General features: G+C 40.8%; 1 protein-coding gene across 1 annotated transcript in view; it reads left to right on the top strand.

The window, feature by feature from the left end:
• The window catches only part of SLC9A9 (solute carrier family 9 member A9), a 528,656-nt gene that overhangs the window by 32,364 nt on the left and 469,701 nt on the right, over positions 1 to 26,591 (top strand). The window contains exons 3-4 of the mRNA XM_045851938.1: positions 12,413 to 12,490; positions 14,264 to 14,340. Coding sequence (XP_045707894.1) covers positions 12,413 to 12,490; positions 14,264 to 14,340 — 155 coding nt within the window. The remainder of the gene's footprint in view (positions 1 to 12,412; positions 12,491 to 14,263; positions 14,341 to 26,591) is intronic.

Here is a 26,591-nt window from a genome sequence, read left to right as displayed (position 1 = left end):
GGAGGGTGCCCCTGGAGCCATATTACTTGGTTCAAATGACACTTATGAGCTGTGTGATGTTGGGTGAGATAATTAACCTCCCTAAACTTCAGTTTTCCCAGTTGTAAAATGGGGTATTCTAACTACTTTGTAGGGTCATTGTGAGTTGCAAATGTAAAAATACATGTAAAGCATTTAGAATAGTGCCTGGTTCCTAGTAAGTCCTCAAAACATATTAATTGTTAGTTTTGTTACCATTTTGTTATCAACAAAGTGGTGGACACACCATTAGAATCTAGGGTTTGAGTTAAGTATTGCTACTTACAAGGTATGTGACTTTGGGAAAAGCATTAACTCTGAGCCTTGGTTCCACCTCTGTAAAAATGGGGTATTTATCTTAAAGGGCTGTTGAGAAGAAGAAATGAGAGACTATGTATGAAGGCTCTTTTAAAACTGTAATAATCTTATGGGAATGTTGCATTGTTACTTTTTCTTAATTGTTATTATAATTAGTTTGACAAGTGGTAACTATACCAGCCTATGAGTGAGGAAGACAGACTCTTAATTTCAGCCCTGCCTAAGTTATGATGAGTGTGCATTCTCCTTTCCAAGGTAGTTGGTTACTTACCAAGGCTTTCTTTATTGCACTGTCCACCTCAAACTCACTGTTATTCCTAGAGGCGAGCACATATGGCCGCCAGCCAGGTCTCAGAGTGGGAAACCCATGCCCCAAAAGCTTACGTGACTTGGTCATGATTGATGTGTGGCAGAATTGGTCTTAGGACCAGGTCTTCTGACTCTGAGTTCAATGTTCTTTTCACAACCCCATGCTGTCAAATTAAATATGTAGAACTATGTAAATGTTTTGTTTTCAATTTTCCACTTAATTTTGCCTGGAGTTGTAGACACTGTCTACCTCTAATAAAATACTGGTGATTATACCTGTCATTTTTGCATGTATAATGTTCACAACAGTGTATTTCTAACTTCTGGAATTTTAATTACTTGAAAAGAAATATTCTCACAACTTTTCAGTGTTAATTTATGAATATTAAATTTTTGTCTACATTGTTTTCTTGCCATTTCTCTATAATCTACTTCTGTTCCTACAAACTTTAATGAAAAATGTATATGTTTCTGAGATCCACTATTTTTAACCACTGACATTCATTATAGTAAGTATTCTATTTGGGGGACTATACTCAGTCTTGCAGTAATTTCTGAAAAGAATGAAAATAATAATAAATTTGGACATGGTATGGGTTAACCATTTAACAAACACTTATTGCTTACCTGATATATTTTATATCAGGCTCTTCTAATATTTTATCAAACTGAAAAATCTTAACAAATCAGGGTCCTCAATTCTTAACTTTTCTATTATTATTATTATTATTATTATTATTATTATTATTATTATTATCATCATCATCATCTTCTATCCTCAGCCAAGGACATGCTTATTGATTTTAGAGAGAGGGGAAGGGAGGGAGAGAGAGAGAGAACATTGTTGTGAGAGAAACATCAATCAGTTACCTCTTGCATGTGCCCTGACTAGGAACTGAACCCATAACCTAGGCATGTGCCCTGACTGGGAGTTGAACTTATGACCTGAAGCATTATAGGCCAGTGCTCCAACCAACTGAGCCATGCTGGCCAGGGCACCTCATATGCTATTTGTTACCTTTTATCCCTAACTTTTTAAAAGGTTCCATTCTATGTCAGATATTCATAACTCTTTGTTGCTTTAAAAATGTGTGTGGTTTTTATTAGTGATTCTACTATATTTGTGGTATAATGACCTAAATGATCACTTTACAAGATCTTCATATGAGGACAGAAAAATTTATTTTTTTTTAAAGAGGAACTCAAATAATCTCACAACATTTTGCAAACATTGTAAATTTTGCTCAATTTTCACTCAGTCTTTTTACATATTTTTTTCTATGTAGATTAAACCAAACAATCTCTAAACCTTTGTTACTTGCTTTCTTAATTTTTATCATACCCTAAACCTTTCCTAGGCTGAAAAATGCACAGTGAGGGATGTAAATGTGCTTGATTTTTGAGTTGTTTTTAAATTTAGGGTAACTAATACCTCAGAGACTACCTGACTGTATAAAGCTTTTCCTATATTTTGAATTATTAAACAGGCTGGCCATTGGATAATAGACATTAAATATTCATTAGAGTGAATGTTTTACGACTCTTTGAAAAAGCACTGGACAGCGGCAGACGAGCAAATGGAAATTGGTAGGGTCAGGATGAATTACCAACTACTTATGAGTATTTGGGGGCAAATGACTATTCATGTGGGAGAAGTTAGAGTAAGTTAGATTCCTATTTCACATTATATAACCAATGAACTTGGGCTGGGTTATTAAAAACTTAACTGTAAACAGCTGATAAAATGAAACTTTTGGAGAAAGTATATTTATGACATCAGGATAGGGAGAGATTTCTTAAAGAAGTTACCAAAAGTTGAAATCATAAAGTAAAAATGGAATTTTACTATATTAAAATGAAAAGCTTTTGCATGAAAAAGATACCATTAGCAATGTTAAAATACAAGTTAAACAGTTTAAAGTAGTAAAAGAATAGAAGAATATACTTGAAATGTAAGTAACCAAAACAAAAGAGCAACCAGATTTATTAAAGAATCTATTTAAAGAGAAAAAGTTATACTGGGCAAAAGACATAACCCAAAAACTCACTAAAGGGATATCACAAGAGGCTAGTAAACAAGGAAGATATGCTCAGTTCCTTAGTCACGGGAAATACAAAATAAACAATAATGTGATATCAGCTCATCCTCATTTGCTGGCAAAAGTTAGAAATTTGTTAATATTAAGTATTGGCAAGAGTGTGGGGAAATGCTCTTACACTGTGCTGTGGGAGTGTGAGTGGGTGTCATCACTTTAAAGTAATTTGGCAATGCCTAGAAAAGTTGAGATTCATATACCTTATTATTCAGGAGTTCTACCTCTATTTATTTCCTTTTTAAAAAACATTTTTTCTTTAATTGCTTCTAAAGAGAGGAGAAGGGAGGGAGTAAGAGAGGGAAAGAAACACTGATGTGAGAGAAAAATATCAATTGGTTGCCTGGGGACTAAACCTGCAACCCAGGTATGTGCCCTGACCTGGAATCAAACCTGTGACCTTTTGGTTTGCAGGTTGATGCCCAACTAACTGAGCCACACCAGGCAGTGCTACCTCTATTCACATGTATACAAAGACATCAGCACAAGAATATCATTTGTATTATTTTTAATAATAGCAAAAAAATGGGAAATAACCTGACCTAATTCTCTTGTTAAAAAAGGGAAAAAAACAATAATGATATCTTCATATACTAGAAAGCTATACAGCAGTTTAAGTGAATGGGTAAGAATGTAGCTCACTCTTAAAATCAGTGTTGTAGGTAAAAAGAATGCAAAAGAGTATTTGTTAAATTTCTGTAAAATTATAAAATACACATATAATACTGTCGCAGCCACCGACCGGCAGTGACTGAGGAATGCTGCAGATGCTCGTCGAAACATGAGAAAAACATATACACGGACAACTGAGTCCTGTGGAGAAATAGGGACGAAACAGCTACTCTCTCTAGTGGAGAGCACCCCATTCTCCTGCCCGAGCAGGCTTTTATTGGGTTTATTTACACAGGAATTCAGGTAGAGCTCATTAATCATTACCAGGAAGTAAGGATCAAACAATAGATAACAAAGAACTCTGAGGGCCTAGTTTGAGTCAGGGTCAGACAGCTAAAGAGCTGTAAAACGTTGAGGAACAAACTTACTTCTTACTTGGACTCTTATCATTTCATTGAAACCTGCATTCTAAACAAAGCAGGTTTCACAGGATTTTACATATTCTTTCTTAGGCCTGATTGCCTGGGAAACCCGCCCTTTCCAGCACAGGGCTACACCACCCTCTGTCATTGTTTCAGGCTTAGGTGGAGCAAGGAAAGTAAGGTAGCCAAGAGATTAGGAGATTTTCTCGCAGGCAATGAGGACTCAGGTTTTGTCAAAGCCGAGGGGCAGGGGTCCATCACCCACTTTTGCTGTAGCCCCCAAAATCCTTCTTTGGGGGCCTCCCACATGATCATGCCTGTCTTAGATTGTTCCCGCCTTGGGGAATCTTACCCGTCATTGGCTAACCGACCAAGCATTGGGGGCCAGGCAGGGTGAAGTAAAAGAAGCAGAAGTGGTGCTCCTGCCAGAGAGATAAGCTTTTGTCTGCTTGCTGGCTTATGGTCCAAGGTCATTCCCTCAGCCTTAGCCTTGGTGGGGGTTACAGCTTCTGATACCAGGCAGGGCGGTTCCCAACATAATACTAATTGTTGCTTTTGGATGCATACTTGTATTTATGAAGTATAAGATATAGTAATGGAAAGAACACTTTCTGACTTCAGGGTATTGATTACTTCTGGAGAGGGTGGAGAGGGAGTCTTTAACTCTGACATGCCATTTAAAACTTGTTTAGAACAAAATTCAGAACATTATAATACAATCAAAGAGAGAGCTCTTGTTTAGGATTTCTAAGTTCAGTGGTGCCTCTGAGTGACCCAGTGACCTTTCACATGACCTTTAAAATTTCTGGGGGACAATATTAGGTCAGGGTTACAAACATTTTTAAAGCACAGGATCCCTTCATTCAAGGAAAACCTGAAAATTGTGCACAGTGTGCACAAGAGGAGAGACCACGGCTGCTCAGGCAGAAACTGGAAGGCAGGGCCAGGGGCCTCCAGGGTGTCAATCCCCACTTCCTGTCACCACCACCCTCTCCAAAGAACCTGGAGGTCAACAGAGATCAGTTTGCAAACCCCTGTGTGACTGTCACACTAAGTATTTCTTAAACATGCACCTATGTGAGGTAACACTTATTTCTCAGACGAGTGCCCGCTAGCACCAGGGCTCTCTAGGAAACATCTGGAATGAATGAAAGTAGGCTTTTTACGGTGAAGAACCATCTCCTAACGTGGTCAGTTCACAGACTTGAATGTTGGGCATAGGATTTCTCCCGTTTTACAAAATGTTAATTCATTGTCTTTTTGGCAGCTCTTATTACCTCCTCACCTCCCTAGACTTACCCCCCACCCCCATGTCCACCCTCACTGGTCCCCCCACCTCCTCCTCTGTGGCCTGCATTCTTTTGTTTCCCATCTAGGGGCCTCGGTCAGGTTCCTGAAAGAGCCTGCCATGCAGCCCCCCAACCCAGGGCCCAGAGCCCACTGCTGCTATGTTCTCTTGCTCACTCTTTCCTCAACCCTTCGTGCCCACTTCTGGGTTGAAACCAGTTGAAAAGGATCAATAACCACTTCCTGATTAGGAAATCCAGAGGACTTCTGCCGGGTGCTCAGACTTCTTTCCTCAGTCATTGGCATCAGCGTAGGGTAGGTAGAATCAGCTGCCCCTCCGTCATTCCCCCAGACAGTGAGGCCCAAAAACACAGGCTCATTTTGTTTTTCATTCTTGCCTCTTTGTCTCTTCATGTATTAAATTTCAGATAAACAATGAGTAATTGGGGAAGAGTATGTCCCAAATGCAGTAGTAGGATTATTCTGAGAAAGTGTTGTGTATCTGAGGTTGCAGTGTAACGGGGTGGCCTGTACTGTCGTTTGCTCACTCTGGCAGCCCAGGCACTCTGAGGAGGGAGCAGCCCTTCCGTCTGCCCTCCCTGTCTTCCTGTGGCTCCAGGTTCATTCTCCTCCTTGTTCTGGTCCTTCACTGTCTCCCTCCATGGAGGTTCTGCTTCTCCCCTGTCCAGCATTCTGTCCCCAGTCCTCCTCTCTTTTCTGAGACACTCACTCCCTCAGACTGCCCATCTACACTCGTGAAATCACTTATGCTGCTGATTCTGGAGCCTTTCTCTTTGTCTCTGACCTTTCCACCAAGCACATGTTTCCAAGTTTCTCCCAGATCCCTCACACTCAGTGAACTGAGGCCTCATTCAGCCCTCAGCTTTTCTCCCCTTCTTACCTCTGCCAGGTCAGCTCCCCCCCAAGCACACAGGCTGTGTCACTCACTCAGGTGCAGAGACAGGGGTACCTTCTGGGGCTTTTCCTTTTCACCTCTATTTCACCTGCAAGCCTGGCTAATCCTCCTGCCACAGCCTGGCTTGTTTGAAGTAAAGACTTGTTGAATGAATGAATGTCTTCTGGGCTTGTTTCTTTCCTTTCCAAGGCAGCCACCTTCAGTCACATTATCATTACCATGTGCTCCTTTGGGTGACTACCACCCGAGAGTGGTTTTCCTTCATCCAGGCCAGTTCTGAGGTCCCTTCAAACAAATCTCAGCATCTCTTTAAAACAAAGAAAAAGAAAAAAGAAAGAAAATATCTCTATTTTTTGAGTAGATAATACATTTATGTGGCTCAAGGTTCCACAGGTTCAAAAGGGTGTGCTGGAATCTTAAAGGGGTCATTCAATATCTCTATCTCCCTGATTTCATAACTAGCTGAGACATAGATACAGGAATGAGAAAGATGGAGATCAAAAGCTGGATGAAATAGAGCTGGCTTGTCATCTTTCACTCCTGAATCAGAAAGACTTACCCATCCAGTCACAGACCCCACTGGACAGCATAGGCCTCCAGCTGGGTTCTGCTCTTTTCAAAGCTGAGGGCTGGAGGGGCCAGGCACATGCACTTTCAGTAAGCAGGCTGATTCCATCAGTGGGGAGCGGGGCAATGGTATTGAGTGACACTCTCTCAATTCTTTTTCTCGAACTTACTGATTAGACTAGTCACTGCCTTTCCTGGGGTGGGACCAGGGCCAGGAGCATTACATCCTGCACAGTGCTTCCCAGCTGGCGTGCTGATGGGTCACAGGTGCACCATGGGGTTTCAATTGCTTTGTCCTCAGGCCCAGGACAGTCAGAGACTTAGTCTCACCTTTTCAGCCCTCAGTAGCTTCATAAGTTCCCCTAATCTCCCCTGTTGACCCAAGACAACCATTTCCTGTGTGTCACTATGGTACAGATGTTGGCATGCACTGCTCTGAGCAGTGGTCCCTCTGTAGCCATAGATATGAAGCCAGGACAGAGAAAGTCATCCTCATTAAGTACACACAGAAAATCCTTCCATTCTCACCCCTTTCCTGCCACCAGGTTCTCCTTAACCTTCCAGGAGGCAACCAATAGTATGTATACTTATGTTTATATATATACAAGTAAATGATAGACTACCCCGTTTTTACACAAATCATGGAATAGGCCAACAAACTACCCACAGATCTCAACGATGTAACACAGTAAAGGTTTACTTCTTGCTCATGTCTGGATCCAGTGAGAGGAGCACTACAGTCTCCCCCAGGAACCACTAATTGTCATAGTAGCCTTTAATCTGGTGGCTCTGCCAGTCCCCATGGCTGTGGGACTTCTGCCAGATGCTGTCTGTGAGCCAGCAAAGGCAGGAAGACCGAGAACACTGAAGACCTAGGGAGTTTTAGGGGGCAGGTTGGGAATGGTCTCTGTGGCATCCGTCCACATTCAGTTGGCCAGACCTTTGTTCTATGGCCCCACATGACCACAAGGAAGTGTAGTCTATGTGTCTGGGCAGGAGAAGAGGGCCATGGGGTGTGGTGGGCCCATAGCAATTTTTGTCACATGTGCCAGAATGCTGTTCTACACCTTGCTCTTTTGGTTTGACAACAAATTTTAGCAGCAACCATGTCAGTTCCTCAACCTTCTAACAGTTGCATAGGACTCAGTTTCACAGACTGCACCATAATTTCTTTAACCAGTCCAAGATTCAGTTATCCTCAGTGCTTTCTTTTTCCCCTTTCTTTTACCTACAATGAATGTTCTCATCCTTATGTCATTCCACACTTGGGCAGGTCCGTCTGCAGGACAGATTCTCAGGTGACATGTTGTTTACAAAATGGTATGGACACTTCTATACCCACTACTGAATAGTCTACTGGAAGTTACACAGATTGATACTCCCAGTAGCCATTTCATTGTTTGATAAACACAGTTTAAATCCATCTCTGTTGTTTCAGAGGGAGCCTCATAGTGTGGGTAGTGCCCACGTGCCCATGTGCTAGGCCTTAACCTCCTCTTCTGTCCCTCAGGAGTCCTAAGTGTCTATTTCTATTCCCCAAACATGTCCTGTGCCTTCTGTCCTTAACACGTTATTCCAGCAGTTTCTTTCATTTTAGATTCAAGTACAGTGAATATTTCTTGAGAAACAAACAGGACTGGTACTAGGTAGGATCCTATGCACCTGTCTTTACATTTGATCCACAAAAGCAACTCTAAGGAGTAGATATTTCACACCCATGTTGCAAGTGGAGAAACTGAAGTTCAGAGAGACCACGGTCACTTAATCAGCATCTGCTGCATTTTCATCAGGCACGTTGAATCTATTCTTTCTCCCTCCCCAGTGCTTCTCACAGCAAATTGTATCTTGTGCAGGGGAAGGGAAATGCCCACCTTGAGCTATCTCAGCATCCCAAAGCTGCCTGCCCCGAGGGAGTCTGATCTCTTTGAAGTCTCCTATTTGTATTAAAAATACACACACATTTGAATTTCACTTTTTAATATAGCTGCATTTATTTTAATATTTAAAATATTTCAAATTACTTGCTCTCATGTACAACTAAAACTCCAGGAAGCTGCCAGTTTCCTCTGTGGCTCGTGAACCTGGCCCACGGCCCCCAGGACAGACAAAGGAGCAGGGTTCTCTATGTTGATGCTCTATCAGTGGTCTCTTACCCAATTCAAGACCCAGCTCCTGTGCCGTTTCCATGTCAAGCACCCCTGTGGGGCCACCAAGCCCAGACTGCTGTCTCTGTCCTAGAAAACCATTATAGTTTAGCTCCCTGCCTCATACTGAAATTGCACAGTGTCTTTTTTTTTTTCATTCAGTCCACCCATCACATATCTTGAAGTACTTTTCAGCAGAGAAGGGACTTGTTAAACTTTTAATGAACAAAGCATTGGAGATGATGGGATACATCATTGTGTTAACCACTTTTACTTTTCCAAAGGACTTAGGAATTGCTGAAATAATGAAAGCCTACTTCTGAGTCTCAGATTCCCTTAAACACTCTTAAGTCTTGCTTTCAGCAATTATGTTCACTTGGTGTTCCCTCACAAAGAACACAGTTTGCCCACGCATGCACACGCCATTCCCAGTGACATTCCGTCGCACGGACTGGCACAGGGCGTGCCGTGTGTTCTGGTCCTGTCTCTGGAAAATGGGGATGATTGCATTTGCCAGCTACCACTCAGGAATGTTGTCAGAGTTGATGAAATAATGTTTTTAAAGTGTCTCTTTGGAAGTAATATGCCACATAAATCACGGTCCTCTATAAAGGTTGTTATTTTAGTGTTTATTTATTTAGTAGCTGTGTAAAACACTGATATTTCTTCCCAGATAAGTCATATTGAGGTACTGGATGCCTTAATAATCAGGCCCAACCAGACTTGTGTATCTATTCTTTTTGGATGAACTTGAGGATGAAACTGGGTACATGTTCTCTCCACTCTTGGGAGTTTTCAAGTTAAGTATCTCTGTGAACATAGGACAAGGCCATGGTTAACCTAATCCCAGTGCATGTGTGAGATCACAGGTGCCACTCCTGCATTCTGGGGAACATAGTGACATTTTTGTGTCCCCCATATTATCTGGATTTAAAAAAAATCAAAACCCAATATTTAAAAACCTCACTGCTTTTGCGAAGCATCCGTAAATCTTCCATCCGAGAGCCTCAGGCCCATTGTTCCAAATTACACACCTTGTACAGGATGGTAGACCATCTAAAAACTGAATGATAGGAGTTTTAAATTAGCAACTGTTTATAAATGTATTGTCCAATAGCAGCTAGCCACAGATGTGAAAATAAAATAATTCACTTCTTCAGCACTAGCTTATAGTTTCATTATTCAGTAACTTGTGTGGCTAGTGTCTCCTTGGCGTGCAGTGCAGTTACAGAATGTTTCCATCATCACACAAAGTTCTGCTGGACGGTGCTGGTCAGTGAGATTTATATCCCACACGACTAGTGTCTTCAGCTGAAATAGTTTTACCTTTCTGTTCCTCCCGTTCACCCTGTCCTAGATATTTCCCCCTTATACCATAATGAAAGATTTTCATTGTTTGGGCCTTAAAAGCAGTCTCGTCTCCAAGGCCGTGGTTTGAACACAGAGAGAACGGCATGTGGAACCCCCATCTGGAGGTTGGTGCAGCACAGACCCAGCCATTTCTGAGAATTTGTCTGGGTTTGGAGTCACTCCCAGAACTCTGATTTAGCAGCTCCTAAGCTTACAGCCAGTCTGAAAGCAACACAAATCTGTTTTGCATATATAAATAAATCCTCGTGTGCTGCACGCCATTCCCAGCCGCCAGTTTCCTCTGGCTGCTCCAGAAAACACAATTCCATAGCACATTAGTTAACCTGCATGCATGGAATGGGTATTCTGCTTATTGAAATGTTCTGGCTAAGTGATCCACCTGATTTTTGCAGAAAAACTGCTGAGGCAGGGACTTTCTCTCCAAGATGTGATGTGGCACCACCAGAACCCCGTCTTCCACGTGATCACAGCTGCATGGCCTCCTCCCTCCAGCTCTCAGGAATACATGTCTTTGCTAAAAACTTCAAATGTGCAATTGACATACTCTCCAAAAGGCCTCATAAAAATAAATCAGCAAGGCTGTTTCAGATTATCTTAGAAAAAAAGAGTAAACTTAGAAGGAAAAGTAAGATCATTGCCCAAATTTGACACAGTTGTAACCTTTAAGAATTCCTGATAGCAGGGCGGTTTTTTTCAAATAGTAATTTTGAAATATTTAATCACATATTTTATTTTCTTTAGTAATAAATTCTTAAAATGTTTAATAAGTGGCAAAGCTGTAAGGGCTTTACAAATGCTAATTCAATTCATTTAGTTTTTATAACCACCTTAAAATTAGATATCACAATTATTATAGTAATTTTAAGGATGAAGAGACTGAGTCAAGGAGAGACGGGTGAGCCATCGCTGACCTACCTGAATGCTCATTGTACATGTGGTCAAGCATTAGTGGATGCGTACTTAGGTCAATGAGAGGGCTCTTCCTTCCTCCATAGCCCCTTCCTACTGTTGCATGAGTGGAGTGGTGGGGTCAGCTTGAGGACGGGACATGAGGGACTCTGGCAACACCCAGTACGGTCCACATTAGAAAATGGAGTCAAGAAAGGCTTTTCTTAATTTCTGTGTAATCCATACTTATGATGTGTGAGGATATTATGGATACACACGTAGTTCATTTCATCTGAATAGATGCGACTCTCAAAAGTAATTTTTTTTTCAATTTAAAAAATATATTTTGAACAATGAGCTAGCACTAGCTGGAATGGAAGCAACACAGAATTGACTAAGGCATCGTTATGACCCTGGATACGTTCCCTCTTAAGGTGGAAACGGTCAAACACAAAACAGTAATTACATGAAGTATGTTGTAAAGCACATGTGCTTTGGGCACAGAAGGCCCAAGGTGCAGAAACAGCACAGAAGAGAGAAGGGTCAGTTCTGAATGGGAAATCAAAGCATGAGAGAGGAGTAGCTTTCAAGATCCACCTTCAGAGATGAGTGAGAATTCAGGCATAAAAGGGGGAGGAAATTAGACATTACAGTTGTGCAATGTGAAGTCCATGCATCTGAAAGATTTCGATGAGTACCGTACTGGTAAGAAGGCCTTGGTGGTAAAGTGATGAATGCAGTGTGCGTGTGTGTGAGGGGGCGGCGAGGGGGGAAGGGGGAAGAGAATGATTCTAAGGAAGGTTTAAAGATGAACTGTTTTCATTTTCAGAATACCCAGCAACTAGCAGATACTGGCTTCAAAAATTTCTACAACTCATTTCATTGTACTTCACACCAAGTAAAAATTTTTGTGATCAATTTTACTTTGGCATCGAAATAAAAGCCAATGAAGTAGAAAATCCAGTTTCACTTTAAAATGTGTTTTTTCACAGCGGCTAAAAATATTTTAAACTTTGGAATGGGATAAAGTAGGGAAAATATTTTATTTGGCAAAAATTTAAATAAGTTTTTGTCAGAAGCTAATATGTTTGAGCACTACCAGTCCCTTTTGACCAGAAAAACAAAACAAGGTGGAGTAAAAACATTTAAAATATGAGGAATACAAAACTAAGCAAAATAAAAGGAAAAAGTTTTCTTTGCCCAGAGACGTTTTATCGAGGCTTGCCGTTGTCATCGTTAGCTATGGAATGGAGTAGAGGCTTTACCTGTAAAATATTCCTTTCCTGTTGACTGCCCTTGTGAAGGTCCAAGCTGACATTTTCGCTTATCTTCATCTCTGCTAATTTAACAGCATGTTCCCCTGCCTCCTACAGCCTTAGAGAAGGTGATATAACTGTATCTTTAAAACACGTTTTTCGTGCGGCCCGAAGGAGCTTCTCTCTGACTGCACCTTGTGTTTCCTGGCAGATGACTTTCGATCCAGAAATCTTCTTCAATGTTCTGCTGCCACCAATCATATTTCATGCAGGATACAGCCTGAAGAAGGTAAATGGACAGTGATCATTTTCCTCTTTCATCATCAGTTAGAGAATGTTACCAGCAGTGCTGAGAAAACAATCATTCTGTGGGTTTACCTGTTTGGTAAGAAAGTCATTGTCTTAGATTATGTGATACAGATTGAAATCTGAGGTGCTTGCAGTTCTTGCAAACCTGCTCTGGCCAGCACACTGGCCGTTAGCCACGTGTAGTGTTAAAACTTTGAAATGCGCTAGTCTGAATGAAGATGTGCTTGAAGTGTAAAATACACCTTGGATTTCTCAGACCTAGTATTAAGAAAGAATGTAAAATATCTCAAGAATGTTTTATATTGATTTCATGTAGCAATGATAATGTTTGGGGTACATGGGTTTCATAAAATATCAAAATTCATTTTGCTTTTTAAAAACATTTTTTTTAGATAATTAGTTTTTTTTTATTAAAGATTTTATTTATTTATTTTTAGAGAGGGAAGGGAGGGAGATAGAGAGTGAGAGAAACATCAATGTGCGGTTGCTGGGGGTTATGGCCAGCAACCCAGGCATGTACCCTGGTTGGGAATCGAACCTTCGACACTTTGGTTCGCAGCCCGCACTCAATCCACTGAGCTACGCCAGCCAGGGACTTTTTAAAAACATTTTAACATGGCTACTAGAAAATTTTAAATAACATACGTGGCTTACATTATCTCTATTGGACATTGCTATTCTAGATGGCAGTTATCACAGAGCTGGCTGTCAATAACTTTGGGTTTATCCAGCAGGGTGAGAGCTCATGCACACTTGGTCAGCCCTCAGCTGGTGTCGCTCAGAGAGGAAGCCCAGTTCCATAGTCTCGGTGCTCTCGCCTGCCATTACTTGGGTCCAGCCTGCATGTACACGCCTGTTCGATTAGTAATCGCGTGACAGCTGGAGTGCTGGCAGCCACTGTGCCTCAGAGCAAGGCTCTGGCCTCTCCGAGTGTTGGGAGGCGGAGGCATCCAGGCTGCTGTGCTGCTTGCTGCCCGCCCCCATGCCGCATTCCTGGGCCCTCCACCTTGGCGTGTCCGCTCCAGTGCCAGGTGCCGGCAGCTTGCTCAGCACAGGCCTGGTTTTCTCCTGGACTCAGGCTCCCTCTTGCTGTCAGTTCTGGCAGCGCAGGCCCCACTCACAGAACCGGGAGGGAGGTTTCCCCAGCAAGCACTGGAAAAGACTAGGAAGGCTGGGTTCATTCAGGCCATTCTTCCTCATCCCCAGTCCCAGTACTAGGTGTTGTTTCGTATGACTCTGGAATAAACTGTTGTAGGTGATTAAAGTTTTGTTTTATTACACTCAGAAGAAATATAAGTCAGGAATCCAATAATAAAAGTCAGAAGGCAACTTACATCTTTTGGAATAGTACTTTTAAAATGCTAAAGAGTTCCAATGACAACAAACTTTTTAAAAACTCTCTTTTCGGGCCCCCGTGGACATGGCTCAGTCCCTTCCTTTGTCTCAGGTCTCACCGGGCCTGCGAGTTGTTTCTCGCATCTCTACTCCGTCATCTTCCAGGGGTTTTCTCTCCTTCCTTTTCCGAGATACCTCTGTCCTTTGCAGTATAGATTGGTTAAGAGTTATTGTGCAGCGAGACCAGAAACTGAGACTCTAACAACAAAATCTGCCTAAGCAGTGAGGGAAGGGAGAGGCAGTGAAATGCATACATTATTTTTATTCCCTGTTATACTAAGAAAACATGCTAATGTACAACATATATATATAATTATATATATATATAATATAATGTATATATATTTTTTCTCCCCAGAGACACTTTTTTCAGAACTTAGGATCTATTTTGACATATGCCTTCTTGGGAACAGCCATCTCCTGCATCGTCATAGGGTAAGTAACATTCAGAGCTCAAGTTCCCTGAGGCTGGTGGGCTGGCTACCTCCGGCAGGAATCTCACACTTCCTGGACTCACAGTGGCTGGGTGAATTGTCTATTCTTTTTTCAACATATCACATTTTTACACGTTTTTCTGATTCACTTCCAAGCCTTCTGACCAACACGTTTCACATCAAAGCAAACTGAAATCTGATTGCTAGATTTTCTCTGTGAGTTTTGGACTTCTGACTTAGGGAATGCAGATACCTTGGCTTGAATTATGTGAAGCACATTGCATTTTTCTTTTTTATTTTGGCTTAAATAACACAGATAAGCACACTGCATTCTTTTTCTATCTCCTTTGAAAGACGCTATCTGCATTTGACAGTGGTACGACAGTAACTACATGTCAAAGGTTTTCTTTCTAAGGGAAAGTTTGCAAGAGAGCAGTAAGAGACAGACATTTCCAAATAGCAGCAGCATTGTTTAACAATGGGATGGCTTTTCATTGGTACACTGTGGCATACAGACTCGTTTCTTTCTCATTATATATTACTGGTTTTGCTGGTGAATCTTAAATCTAACTATATAGACTCTGGCTTGCAGCTCATCATAAAGCAAAATGTGGTACAAAATGACAAAGCCAATCCAACTCACTTATAATTTTATCTGACATAGTAAATCTCCACTGCAGAAAACATATCCAGATGCTGTGACTAATGATAGGGATGTCAACTCCACCCTTGATTCTTACTGTATACAACTGCTAAGTCCCTAACACAACAAACTGAACATAACAACACATGCTAGTCGCTCATCCAGCCCTTCCCTTATGAATGGTTAGTGTGTCACTGGAAGGCTAAGGATTTTTCACACTACTTGTATCTGAAAGCAAGAAGTGGGGGTATGTTGAATTCTTTGTTACATTTTTATTGATTCAAGCCCAGAATAAATCAGGCTCCCTTATATGAAAATTTCCAGCATGCTTACAGCAGTGAGGAAGCTAAAGATTTTCATACCTGAAGGTGGAGGCTTGCAGGAAGGTGGACTGGGAAGCCTCATCAGGTCTGGACGCCTAAGGGATTTTGCAGTTTGTGAATGAGAGGCACAGTGGGCCTGAGCCTTCTTAAAGCATGCTCAGGGGAGGGCTTTCTGTTCTGTGGGTCAGCCATAGCTAAATATTCAAACTTCAAAGTTGGCAAGGGCCTTAGAGATCTGTGTTATTAAAGCCCCTCATTCTGAAGAGGAAGAAAGTAGCATCTTGAAAGGCTAATTAATAATTTTAATCATTATGGTCATGCGGTCAAGAAAGAATTCAGAACTTTGACTTCTCACCCAGTAGATCTTACCATCACCCCTTCTTATAGCAGTTTCCCTTGAATTTCTACACATCCCTATAGATTGTTCCTACACAGTGACAGAAGGCTCTGAGAGGTGCGGACTATCAATAAATGTCAATTTATAGCAAAGATTAATTTTTATCAGTCAGAATGCATCTAAGTCCTAAACTTGTAGACAATGCTGTCAACTTTTAGAATAATCAGTTTTCATTATTTCCCTGTTTCCTTTGTGTAACTGATTTTAAATATATTTAAGTATATGCATTTATATAATATACATTGACTGTCATAAAAATATATAAATCTAATTTTAAGTGTGACAATACATAATGTGTGTGTGTGTGTGTGTGTGTGTGTGAGAGAGAGAGAGAGATATAATTGAGTTGTTTAAAAAACTTCAAGAAATCTGGTGATACTCATTTCCAGGAGTTGAGAACCTCTTCTAATTGATTGTAAGAGTGAAATCAATGACTTATATTGGAAAGTGATTTGAATAACTTTTTAAATCATGTCATTTCTTTGAACTGAACATAATCTGAATGGCAAATATCTGTAGGGAGCCTTCTTAATGTGGGTCATTAAAATGCAGAAGGGATTGATTCATAGTTTAAAGATTTGAGGATCTTACTAGCAATGTAAAGGAAGCCATTGGAGAGCTTTAGCTTGAGGGTGAGAAGGTCACATCTACACTTTAGGAAGGTCATTCTAGTGAAGGAGAACTTTCAAAGTGGGGAAAAGATGGCAGCCAGGGTGCCAATCAAGGGGCAGTTTCCATAGACAAGATTAGAAGTGGTGAGGGCCTAGCCTCAGGCAGTAGCAGTAAAGGTGGATGTGATGTCATTAGCCAGTTGAAATCCTGAGAGAAAATGGGTCAAGTGTGTGGAGTGAGAAATAAAAGTACCCAGATAACAATACTATTTAAGGAGGTGCCCATAAAAGACCAAGAACCACTGGGCCTGAGAAACACGATGATAACCATCAGGGCATGTGTCTTCAAGTCAAAGGAAGAGGCAGAGGGAGGGTGGGCAGTGTTTGACATGGGAAAAGTCAAGTGAGATAGGAACTGGCATATCCACTGGATTCCCCCAAGGAGGTGATGGGTGACTTAGCACTTATCCTATGGCAGAAATTAGGGAAAAATAATGGCAGGGCTAATTGTTTTGGGTACTGTGTGATGAGAAGCAAAGATTTATTTTCATGCTGTTTTCTCCAGATGCAATTTCAGAACTTCTGAAGGAAAGGCACAACTGAAATTCAGACCGAACTAACACTTTCATAATCTGTGACTCCCATTGACCTTGGAAAGTGACCTGTTATATTTTTCTGATAAGTTAATGCTAATAAAAACAACACAACATTTATTGAGTACTTGATATGTACTATGCCTGTTTTAAAAGTACTTTATATGGGTTATTTTATTTAATCCTCAAAATAATCCTATTAGGTAGATACTATTATTACCCTTATTTAACAGTTGAGATAGCTGAGGATTAGAGAGAATGACATAAAGTTAAGAATAGAGCAAGTATTAGCAACTAAATAGTTTGGCTCCAGGGTCAACATTCTTAATGCCCAAAGTGTATTTACTTCTATATATTATAGGCAGTAAAAGTAAAATATAATTAACAAAAAAATATATTTGTGTAAATCAGTGAGCACTTACTAACATGCAACATCTTTCTTCATTAGCTCTGTGGGAGTTTTCACAGACAAAGATTTTTATTTGGAACTCCCATCCAAAAGGAATTTGCATTTGTAAGAGGAAGGGATGTCTGAGTTTGTGCAGATATACTTGCTTGTTATGGGCAGGAGGAGAGATTCAGGACAGTGGGTGAGACTGGACCCTGAGAATAATTTCAGAGAGCAGGGAGACTCTGGGTAGTCATTGGATGGAGAGGGATGAGGTAGCTGGATTTTTCCTGCCATCGGGTGCGTTAGTCCTGGTGAGTGTGATTAATGTTGTAAGGCTCCAAGTTGGAGAGCAGTTTCAGAGAGCAGTGTAAGAGGATGTGGGAACCGAAGTGCTGGAGAGTCAGCTGACACACGGCCATGAGGCCCAGGGTCAGAAGTTTACAGGACCATGCAGGCCCTGAGGAGTGCTGGAGCATCATGAGTGAAGACTCAGCCAGTGAGCTGTGGTCTTCTGCAGGGGAAGACTGTTCGAACTGCAGGCTGGGTTTAACACTGCACTCTAGTGCTGTATAGGAATTGAGATCATTGGGTCCATTCAAATGAAAGAGTTCTTAATTAAGTTCTGTTAACTTCACATTATTTCAGAAATTAGACCCAAACCATCTACTATTATATTTAATATTACATGGGAAACTTTAACAATATCCCTTTCAGTAATACAATCAGAGAAACATTTTAACAATTTTAAGGATGTACTGTTCTGAAAGAACTCAAATAGCTTTTCTAGTCCTCTCCTCCATTTTGCTACTTAAGAAATGTCTTAAATTCATCTCTGGTTTTGCTTATTAAAAAAAAAAACTTGCGTATTTGAAACGTTTCTCTGTTCCTGCGCTCCATCTTTGGGAACTCTCCTCGTGTCTTTGAGCCCGCATCCCCACCCTTCTGTGCCAGAGGAACGGGTCATCACAATGACAGCCTAATGCTCCCTGTCAGACACGCATCTTCTCCTGGGGACTAATTGGTTGTCAGTGAAACCCTTCTTTTTAAAGAAGCAATGAAAATGATCTTTAAAAGCTTTTGTGTATGTATATGGAATTTTTTTTAAATGCCATAATTTCCCAGATATTTGGAGAAAGAGACATGGGTTTAACTGATGAAGAACAGGCATTTATTTAAAAAGTTGCTCATTTTTTAAACCTCATCCCCTGTGCTGGACACTGACTTGTGCTTTTTACACACATTATCTCATTTTATTCCCACGATGCCCTATGAGACAAGTACTGCTTTAGCTTTATTTTACATACAGGGATGCTGAGTTTGAGACTAGCCCAGGGTTACACAGTAAGGAAATGGTAGGAAATAGCAGAGTCAGTCTGACTTCAGAACACAATCCCTGTCTCCCTCCTAATCTGCTGCTTTAGTATTCTTATAGTGTTTTACAGCAAATAACTACATCTGTCAGACCAACCAAGCCCTCGATAATTTCAGAATTTTACATTTATCTTTATGGCTAACAATGATGAGAAATCTGAGTGTCTAAGACTGAGCTCTGAGTATAATTGTAAAGTAGAAATGGAACCTGTCTTTTCTCACTGAAGATAGTTGGAGGGGTGGTGTGAATTATTTTCCTTGGTTAAAGTTCTGGGACTTGGAGTAACTCACTCTGGAAATCCTGGGTTTGGAAATGTTAGGTTGTTCATACTTTTCATACCAACATCCTCAGGAATGTTTATTTCCCTGTTATGAGCCTTAATATACACAGCATAGAAGCCATGCCAGACACTCTGTCCCTGTGTTCATGAGGCGTAGGAGTGAGGGACCCTTGGAAGCTCTCTCTCTGCCCTCTTGTGTCATTGTGCCCCGTGACATGGGGACCTTCAGGCCTAAGTACCCTTGGCTCTGGTTCTAGAATTGCTGTTGCTCTGTTCTTAAGTAGGAATACGTTTGGTGAGTTTTAGTAGTCTCAAAATGCTGACTTCTACACTTGGAAAAAGGGTCATTTGCTAGTCTAGAACCAAAACCTGAGGAAGTATAGTTCACAGAGGCTGAGCACAGTCTTGGCGTTTAAGTTCTAACCCCGGGAAGAGAATGACTTTGAGCGGAATTCTTAGCTCAGGAGACATGGACCCTGAGATGATAGAAGGATGTCAGGGAGGCAGTGAACTGCCTTCAAGTACCCATGAATTTTTCATGGGAGAAAGTCTGAATAGGTTTCAGTTTCATAAGCTTTTTCTAGGGAATCACAATTTACAAAACAAAGAACCAGTATGTTTTTCATGAGTCTGCACAAATAGAGAGTTAGGAAAAGAAGGATTTTACATATCTCCATATGTAATTAGAACTGAAGAATTCTCTAGGCTGCATTCATGATGACCGTGAAGTCTGCAAATATGCATCCTATTATTTTACTGTGTACTGTAATATAGTCACAATAAACGAGTTATTATGTATTTGTGTTCCTAGACTAAGTAGCCATCCTGTATATATACCTCAGTGTGGAGTGCTAGATGGGAGGGCCTGCAAATAAATATTCATTTTTACAAAGTTATACCTAATAATTTCCCAAAGCAATTGTACCAATTTTTCTTCTTAGTGTTTGGCAACCTAATAGAAGTATATTGTGGTCTTCATTTGTATTTTCCAATAGTTAATGCAGTTGATTATGGTTTTTATTATGATGTCTGCTCAAACTTCCCATCCATTTTTCTATTGAGTTGTTTTATTATATTTTATTAATTTTCCAGATTTCTTTTTATGTTCTACATGCTAATCCATGTTTGGTTATATACATTGCAAATATTTTCTCTCAGTTTGTGAATTGTGCTTTTACTTTGTTCACACATGGTTTTTTAATGAGTAAAAGTTCTTAATTTAATGTAGTCAAATTCAAATTTTTTTCTTTTATGGTTAGCATTTTTGTATTTTAATAAATCCTTTTTTAGCCCAGAGTCAGAAATATATTTTCTTCTATAGTATTTTAAAATTTTGCCTCTTGCAATAAGTTCATTCTCTGAAATTGATTTTTGTATGTGATATAAAGTAGATTCCATTTGATTATACTGATGCCTTTCATTTTGAGAAACTCTGATTCTTCTATTGTTTGTCTTTGTGTGTATTTTAATGAGAACGACTCAGGTTGGCAGGCAGCAGTGGAGAGGCAAAGGCACCAAGGGTGTATTTACCAGTGTCCCCTAGTTCATTCTTATCAACACCACAGCTCTGGCTTTTTCCGTTTGCTTCTCCCATCTATCTTCACCCTCTCTCTCCTTCCTTCCCTCTGCATTCCCCTCCCTCTCAGCTGTGTTTTCCTCTCTGTCCCGTGAGATTGCGTCTGGACTGCTGTTCTCTGAAACTCCATTCCAGCAGGCTGCATGCAGTGCAGCAGCGCTGGAGAAGGCCGTGTTGAGTCCAACTGGAAGGCCCCATCATGCCTCTGTGCATTCATTTGCTTTCTGGATTGGAAGTGGCACAGTAGTAGCTGTCACTGATGTCAAAGAGAAAAATAAATACACTGCTGCCCTGACACAGCTGAACAGGAAAAAAATAACCTCTGATTTGTCAAGTACAGCCCAAGCTTTAGCAGTGTGGTTTCTCAAATCCACAGCACAGCATGCATGGGCTGTATTTCTGGCAGCAGAGAGAAGAATGAAGTTTATAAGGGAAAAAAACAGAAGGTAGGATGGACGGGACTGTGGACAATATCAAGCAATGTAGTTTGAAGTAGAGAAGGTAAAGCCATCAGAGCCATATGGGTCTATGCATGTGGCTCCTTCTGTCACAACCTGACGATGTTGGGGATCAGAATGACAGAACAGGACAGAGAAAAATGTACACATTCTGGAAGAATCAAAAAGGAAAACCAAGAAAGACTAACTCCAGTTTAGGAAGAGAAAAGTTGAAAGTCATGTACAAGGAAAAATGATACATGAAATTGTTGACATGAACAAAAAGATAAATGTCTAATAATAAAATATTCGAGTCTTAGAATTACCCACTTTACCTTAGCTCTTCCTTACCCTCATATACAAGGTCAAACATTTTTCTCAATTTGACCAAAATCTGATGCGAGAGCTACAGTAAATGTGGCTTCTACACACACACACACACACACACATACACACGCAACCTACCACATTCAGATAAAAAATAAAAAAAATAAGGGAGATGTATCAGTTATCTATTGCTTTGTAACAAACCACTCCCAAAACCTAGTGGCTTAAGACAACAACCATTTCATTAGTTCACAATTGTGTGACTCAAGAATTTAGGAAGGGCTCAGCTGGGCAGTTCCCTCACTCACATGACCATGGTCGTCCAGGGCTTGGCTGTGATTGAGTGGTCTCAGATGAGCTCACTGAAGTGTGTGGTAGCTGATTCTGACTGTCAGCTGGTTGGTCTGGGGACTCAGATCTACTCCATGGGGCCTCTCCTCCCCCAGCAGGCTGGCCCCGGCTCCTTCCAGTGGTGGTGTCAGGGCAGCATTCCAAGGTGATGGGAGGAGAATGCAATACCATGTAAGGCTTAGGCCCAGAAGCCAGGTAATACCACTTCCACCATGTGGTATAGGTCAAATCATTTCTAGAGCAGCCAAGAATGAAGGCATGGGAAAGCAAGTTTCATCTCTTGATGGGAGGTGTGATAAAGTCACTTAACAAAGGGGTAGGCAGCAGGGACAGGAAGCATTATTGTGGTCATTTTTCAGATACTCTACCATAGGATGGAACTGTAAAATATCTTCAGACTTATCAAAATTAAGAGTTTGCATTAGAAAATGGGACTCATAACCTGGTGTAAAACCCATCACTTAAAAAAAAAAAATACAGTGGAGAATCAAGCAGACCCTGGAGGGGCAAACCCACTGGCTCCCTCCGTTGGATGTCCTGATAGTCTGGAGCCAGCAACAACGAGTTCCTACCCTGGTGACTTACAGGAAGTATCTTATATCGTTCTGTGTTTGTGTCTAAAATTTTTTATGGGAAAATATACATAAAGCTCTCAGGAGATAAGGTAGAGAGCGTGGCTCACTAGATATTATGCTACTAAAAGCAACGGGCATTCGTGGAAAACTGACCTTTGCTCCTCTGAAGTGGGGGATCATGGAAATCGAAGAATTGCAGTTTCTCTTTTAGCAACAGTGATGCAGAGAACGTGGAAGTGGAGGTGCGGCTATATTAGGTGCCAACTGAAGCTCTCTGCTGGATGGGTTTCTTCCGTAGCTATGCATCCCTTGTGAAGGGCTGTCATGTTGTGGAAGAGACTGTCCAGGGCATGGCCACTGCTGGACCCGTTAGCTAGTCCAGGGCCAGAACAGAGATTGCTTCCTGAAAATACCTTCAGAGGCTGTCTGATTGTAGCTGCCACTTTCCTCTGGATGTAAATAGTACCTCTCCTCTACACCCTAGTGTCCAGTTCCTTGAACAGGCCTGGTCTGGGCAAGCATGTAAGGCATTTGCCCTCTCCCGGGAGAGTGAGGTGCCACTACCCCTATACATTCTGCCCCGTTCTATGTCATACTTTGACACTGGTCTAGCAGCACTGGGATCTGCTCCATCTTGCCACCACCCAAACCATGCCTCAAATGTAAGATTCTCTTAATAAACTGTTAATTGCCAGGCTGGAACAGCCTCCCTCTTTCTTCCATCTTTCCCAGCCCTCCACTCACACAGGCATATTTTCAGTCTGGGGCTTCCCCTTTGGCCTGTGCAGGAACATAAGTCAGGCCTGGTTTGCCTGTGTCCACCTTCATCTGGCTGGCTGTGGCGCTCTGGGAAAGGGTGGTTGGAGCTTTGGAAGTGGTGAAAGCTTGACCCTGGCAGCTTATTCACTTTGCTGGAACAGTTTAGGAAGGAAGATTACAGAGCTATGCCAAATGGCCTCTCTAGGTTCTTGAAGATGAACTTAAAAATAGAAGCCCATGAATCCTTCACCAAACTATAAACTGAATTATCAAAACTGTCAAATTTACCTATTTGTACCTCCCTATTTGCTTTTCTTCCCAATCCCTAAAGGTGAGTCTTATCCTGAATTTTATTTATAGTTCTTCCATGTACTTCAGAGCTTTATAGAAACAGTATCACACTCTACATTGTTAAGCCATTTTCATTTTTCCAAACTCATGATTTTTTTAAGATTCATCCATGTTATGGTTTTCAGCTGTGGCTCATTCACTTTCATTTATAATACGCAAATGTGTGACTGTTCCAAGCTTTATCTAGTCTCCTATTGATGGGGTTTCTTCCACCTATGAATACTCACCCAAGGCCTATGTGAAAGGTCCTTTAAGCAATGAACTTGGAATGAACTGTGCAATACCAAATTGTTGTCTAAAGCTGTATCCCTACCTGTGAGGATGAGCATTTCTATTGCACCATGTCCTCACTAATGCTTAGTACTGTCTGACTTCATCATGACAAGCTTGTCTGGTCCTGTGACAATACCACACTGTTTTAATTACCATTGCCTTGGAATAACAAACTCTTCATATCTAACAGGACAAATCTTACCTCCCCCCACCCTACCCCACAGAATAATAATTCTGCATTATTCTTCATGAGTGTCATAGCTGTTTGGATCTTTTTCTTTTATTGTAAAAAATTTAAAATCATCTCGCCAAATTCCTTGACTCACAGTGTTGGTATTTTGAATAGAATTGCATCAAATCTATAGGTCCATTTTGGGACAACTGACATATTTATGGTATTTACTTTCTATTCTTAAAATCTGATTATCCCCCTTTTTACTTGTTTTCTTTAAGTCTTTAAATAATGAAGTCTTTAACTATGAGTCTTACACCACTTTCATTCACTTTATTCCTAAAAATATTACGTTGTGTTATACATAATTTCAATTTCAACATTTTATTAACTACATGTTGCAGTTTAGCCATTCTGGTGAGCGAGAAAATGGCCCAGTCCCAGTAGCCTGGAGTTCACAGTCTACAGGAGGCAGTCGCACAGGCACATGGGAAAGCACAGCTGCAGTGAGTGTGAGTGAGGGGGAGCAGCAGGTGCAGAGCCCACAGACTTGGAAGATCAGATGGGTTAGGGGCGATGTGATAACAGCTGTGGTGGAGTAAGCAGGGCTGTGGAAGCACACTTGGGGTGCCTGCCAGGAAAGGCTTCTGGAGGAATGACTTCTAACCTAAGATCTTACATTTCTTTCAAGGAGGTAGCCAGGTCATGATCCAGAAGAAGACCTTCCAGGCAGAGAGGATAGCATGTGGGAGGCCAGCAGCAATGTCTGTGGAGGCCAGAGCAAGAAAGGACACAGTACCAGATGAAGATGATAAGGGGAATTCAGTCTAGAGGCTTGAGACCTTGTTCCAGAGTTTGGACATGACTCTGTAGTCTGGAGGGTGCCAAGTGGGGATACGCATTTTTAAAAGGTCACTCTGACTACAGTGTGAAAATTAGATGAGAGGCAATCAAGGCGGGAGCAAAAGAGCAGTTAGGAGCTGGTGGCAGTTTGAACTCAGAGAATATGTACTTGGATCAAGGAGCTGACTGGGAGACAGAACTGATAGGGTGTGACCGCTGGTCAGAGTTGGAGATAGAAAGGTGGTTAGAAAGTGACTATGAATTTTCTGGCTTCAGCCATAAGCCTGCTCTGGATTTGACCATCTGGTCTGGCACAGTTTGAATCTCATGTATTATCCCCTTCCATCCTTGTCTTATGTTCTCTAGTGAACTTGACCTTTTCATTATTATGCCATCACTTTTAGTAAGATCATTAACTATATTGCCAAGTGAACCACTGAATTAATGAGAAAATTTGAGAAATGCATATCCTTTCTTTGAAAAAGAGGTAGTAGAAATAACAAAAGTTACAACAAAAGCTAGATTTTTGTGCATTTTTTATGTTCTTGACCTTGACCTGACCATTTTGCATTTATTATCTCATTTAATCTTCACAACAAACAGTAAAGATAGGTACTTCTGTGGTTTCCTTTTTGTAAGTGAGAAGTCTGAGGCTCAGATTGCTTAATTAACTTTGCCAAGGTCTGACTGACTCCAGAGATTGTGTGCTAAAGTCACCTTTGCCATTGAAATTGCATCCTTGGACCTGTAGCAGCATCAGCAACACCTAGGACTTGTTGGAAATGCAGAGTTTGGGCCTCATCCCCGACCTCTTAAACTCTAATCTGTGTATTAACAGGGGAATTTGCTATGCTGCAGTGCCAAACTGGGAGAGAGATTTAATATTTTACTTAGGATTTAGTAAGGACAGACTATAGGAATCACAATAATTTTAACTTGCATTTAATCCATATTATTCAGGCATCATCAACATTAAACCAAATCCATTAATTTTATAATTTATATCCACAACATTTATGTGTCTGTGCATGTGTCCGGGTCAAGTATTGTATCTGTGTTATGTAGGAGGTAATTGATAGAAAACTATCAGCCATCACAATGAGAAATGCTCACCATTCTGTTCAGTGCTGCCTGAGGTATGGGAGGTATTCAACCTGTTTTAGCAATTATGTTCTGATGTCATTAAAAAGAGGTGGCCCCAATAAAAGGAATAGAAGTCAACCCTAACTACAGCTCTGAGATGCTTAATTGCTTTATTTCACCCTTACTAAGTCCCACTGCATGAGCTACATTATCAATGTATCCATATCCATGCTACATTATCAATGAATATGAATCGTGAATATAAATAATGGCATCACTGTTTTAGCTTTAATGAGCAAGAATAATCTTGAAGTTCATTGCTACTGGGTAGAAGGTGCCTACAATATTTACTTTCATATAATTCTTGACTATTTGCTCTGTAGTTGCATCTCCTTCCTCCAAATGTAATTTCAACATCTATGTGAATTTGACCTGATTTTGACTGGATTAAATTTTGGAACTCTGTTCCAGTGCCTTGTGAAGTAGGTTCCTCAGTCTTTCCTCAGCTTCTCAAGGATTCTGTGTCACTTGCTCCCTTCTTCAAACAAGTTCTTCAACAATGGACACACTGACTGTAGTAACAACAATCACGTGTGTTTACCTAGCATTTGTTTTGTGGTGGCCACTGCAGGCACTTCACATGCATTAAGCTCACCAGTTTCCTCCATCTCCCATTTAAGGATTTGCTTTTGCATCATAAGAATATGTGTATTTATTTCTATAATAAAATTCTCCCATTTTCTTTATTAAAACAATTTTTATTTTTTCCTTAAATATTAAAGTTTAGCAAAATAATTTCATAAAGATTCTTATTTATAGAGTAGACTCTTGCTAAACATTTTGGGAATCTACAGTAGACATTTGGGTTTCTTAAAATCAATATTGGCTTATAATA

The sequence above is a fragment of the Phyllostomus hastatus genome, unplaced genomic scaffold (assembly GCF_019186645.2).
Source record: "Phyllostomus hastatus isolate PE091 unplaced genomic scaffold, TTU_PhHast_1.1 phas_contig_86, whole genome shotgun sequence".
NCBI lineage: Eukaryota > Metazoa > Chordata > Mammalia > Chiroptera > Phyllostomidae > Phyllostomus > Phyllostomus hastatus.
This window is presented reverse-complemented; position numbering and strand designations above follow the sequence as displayed.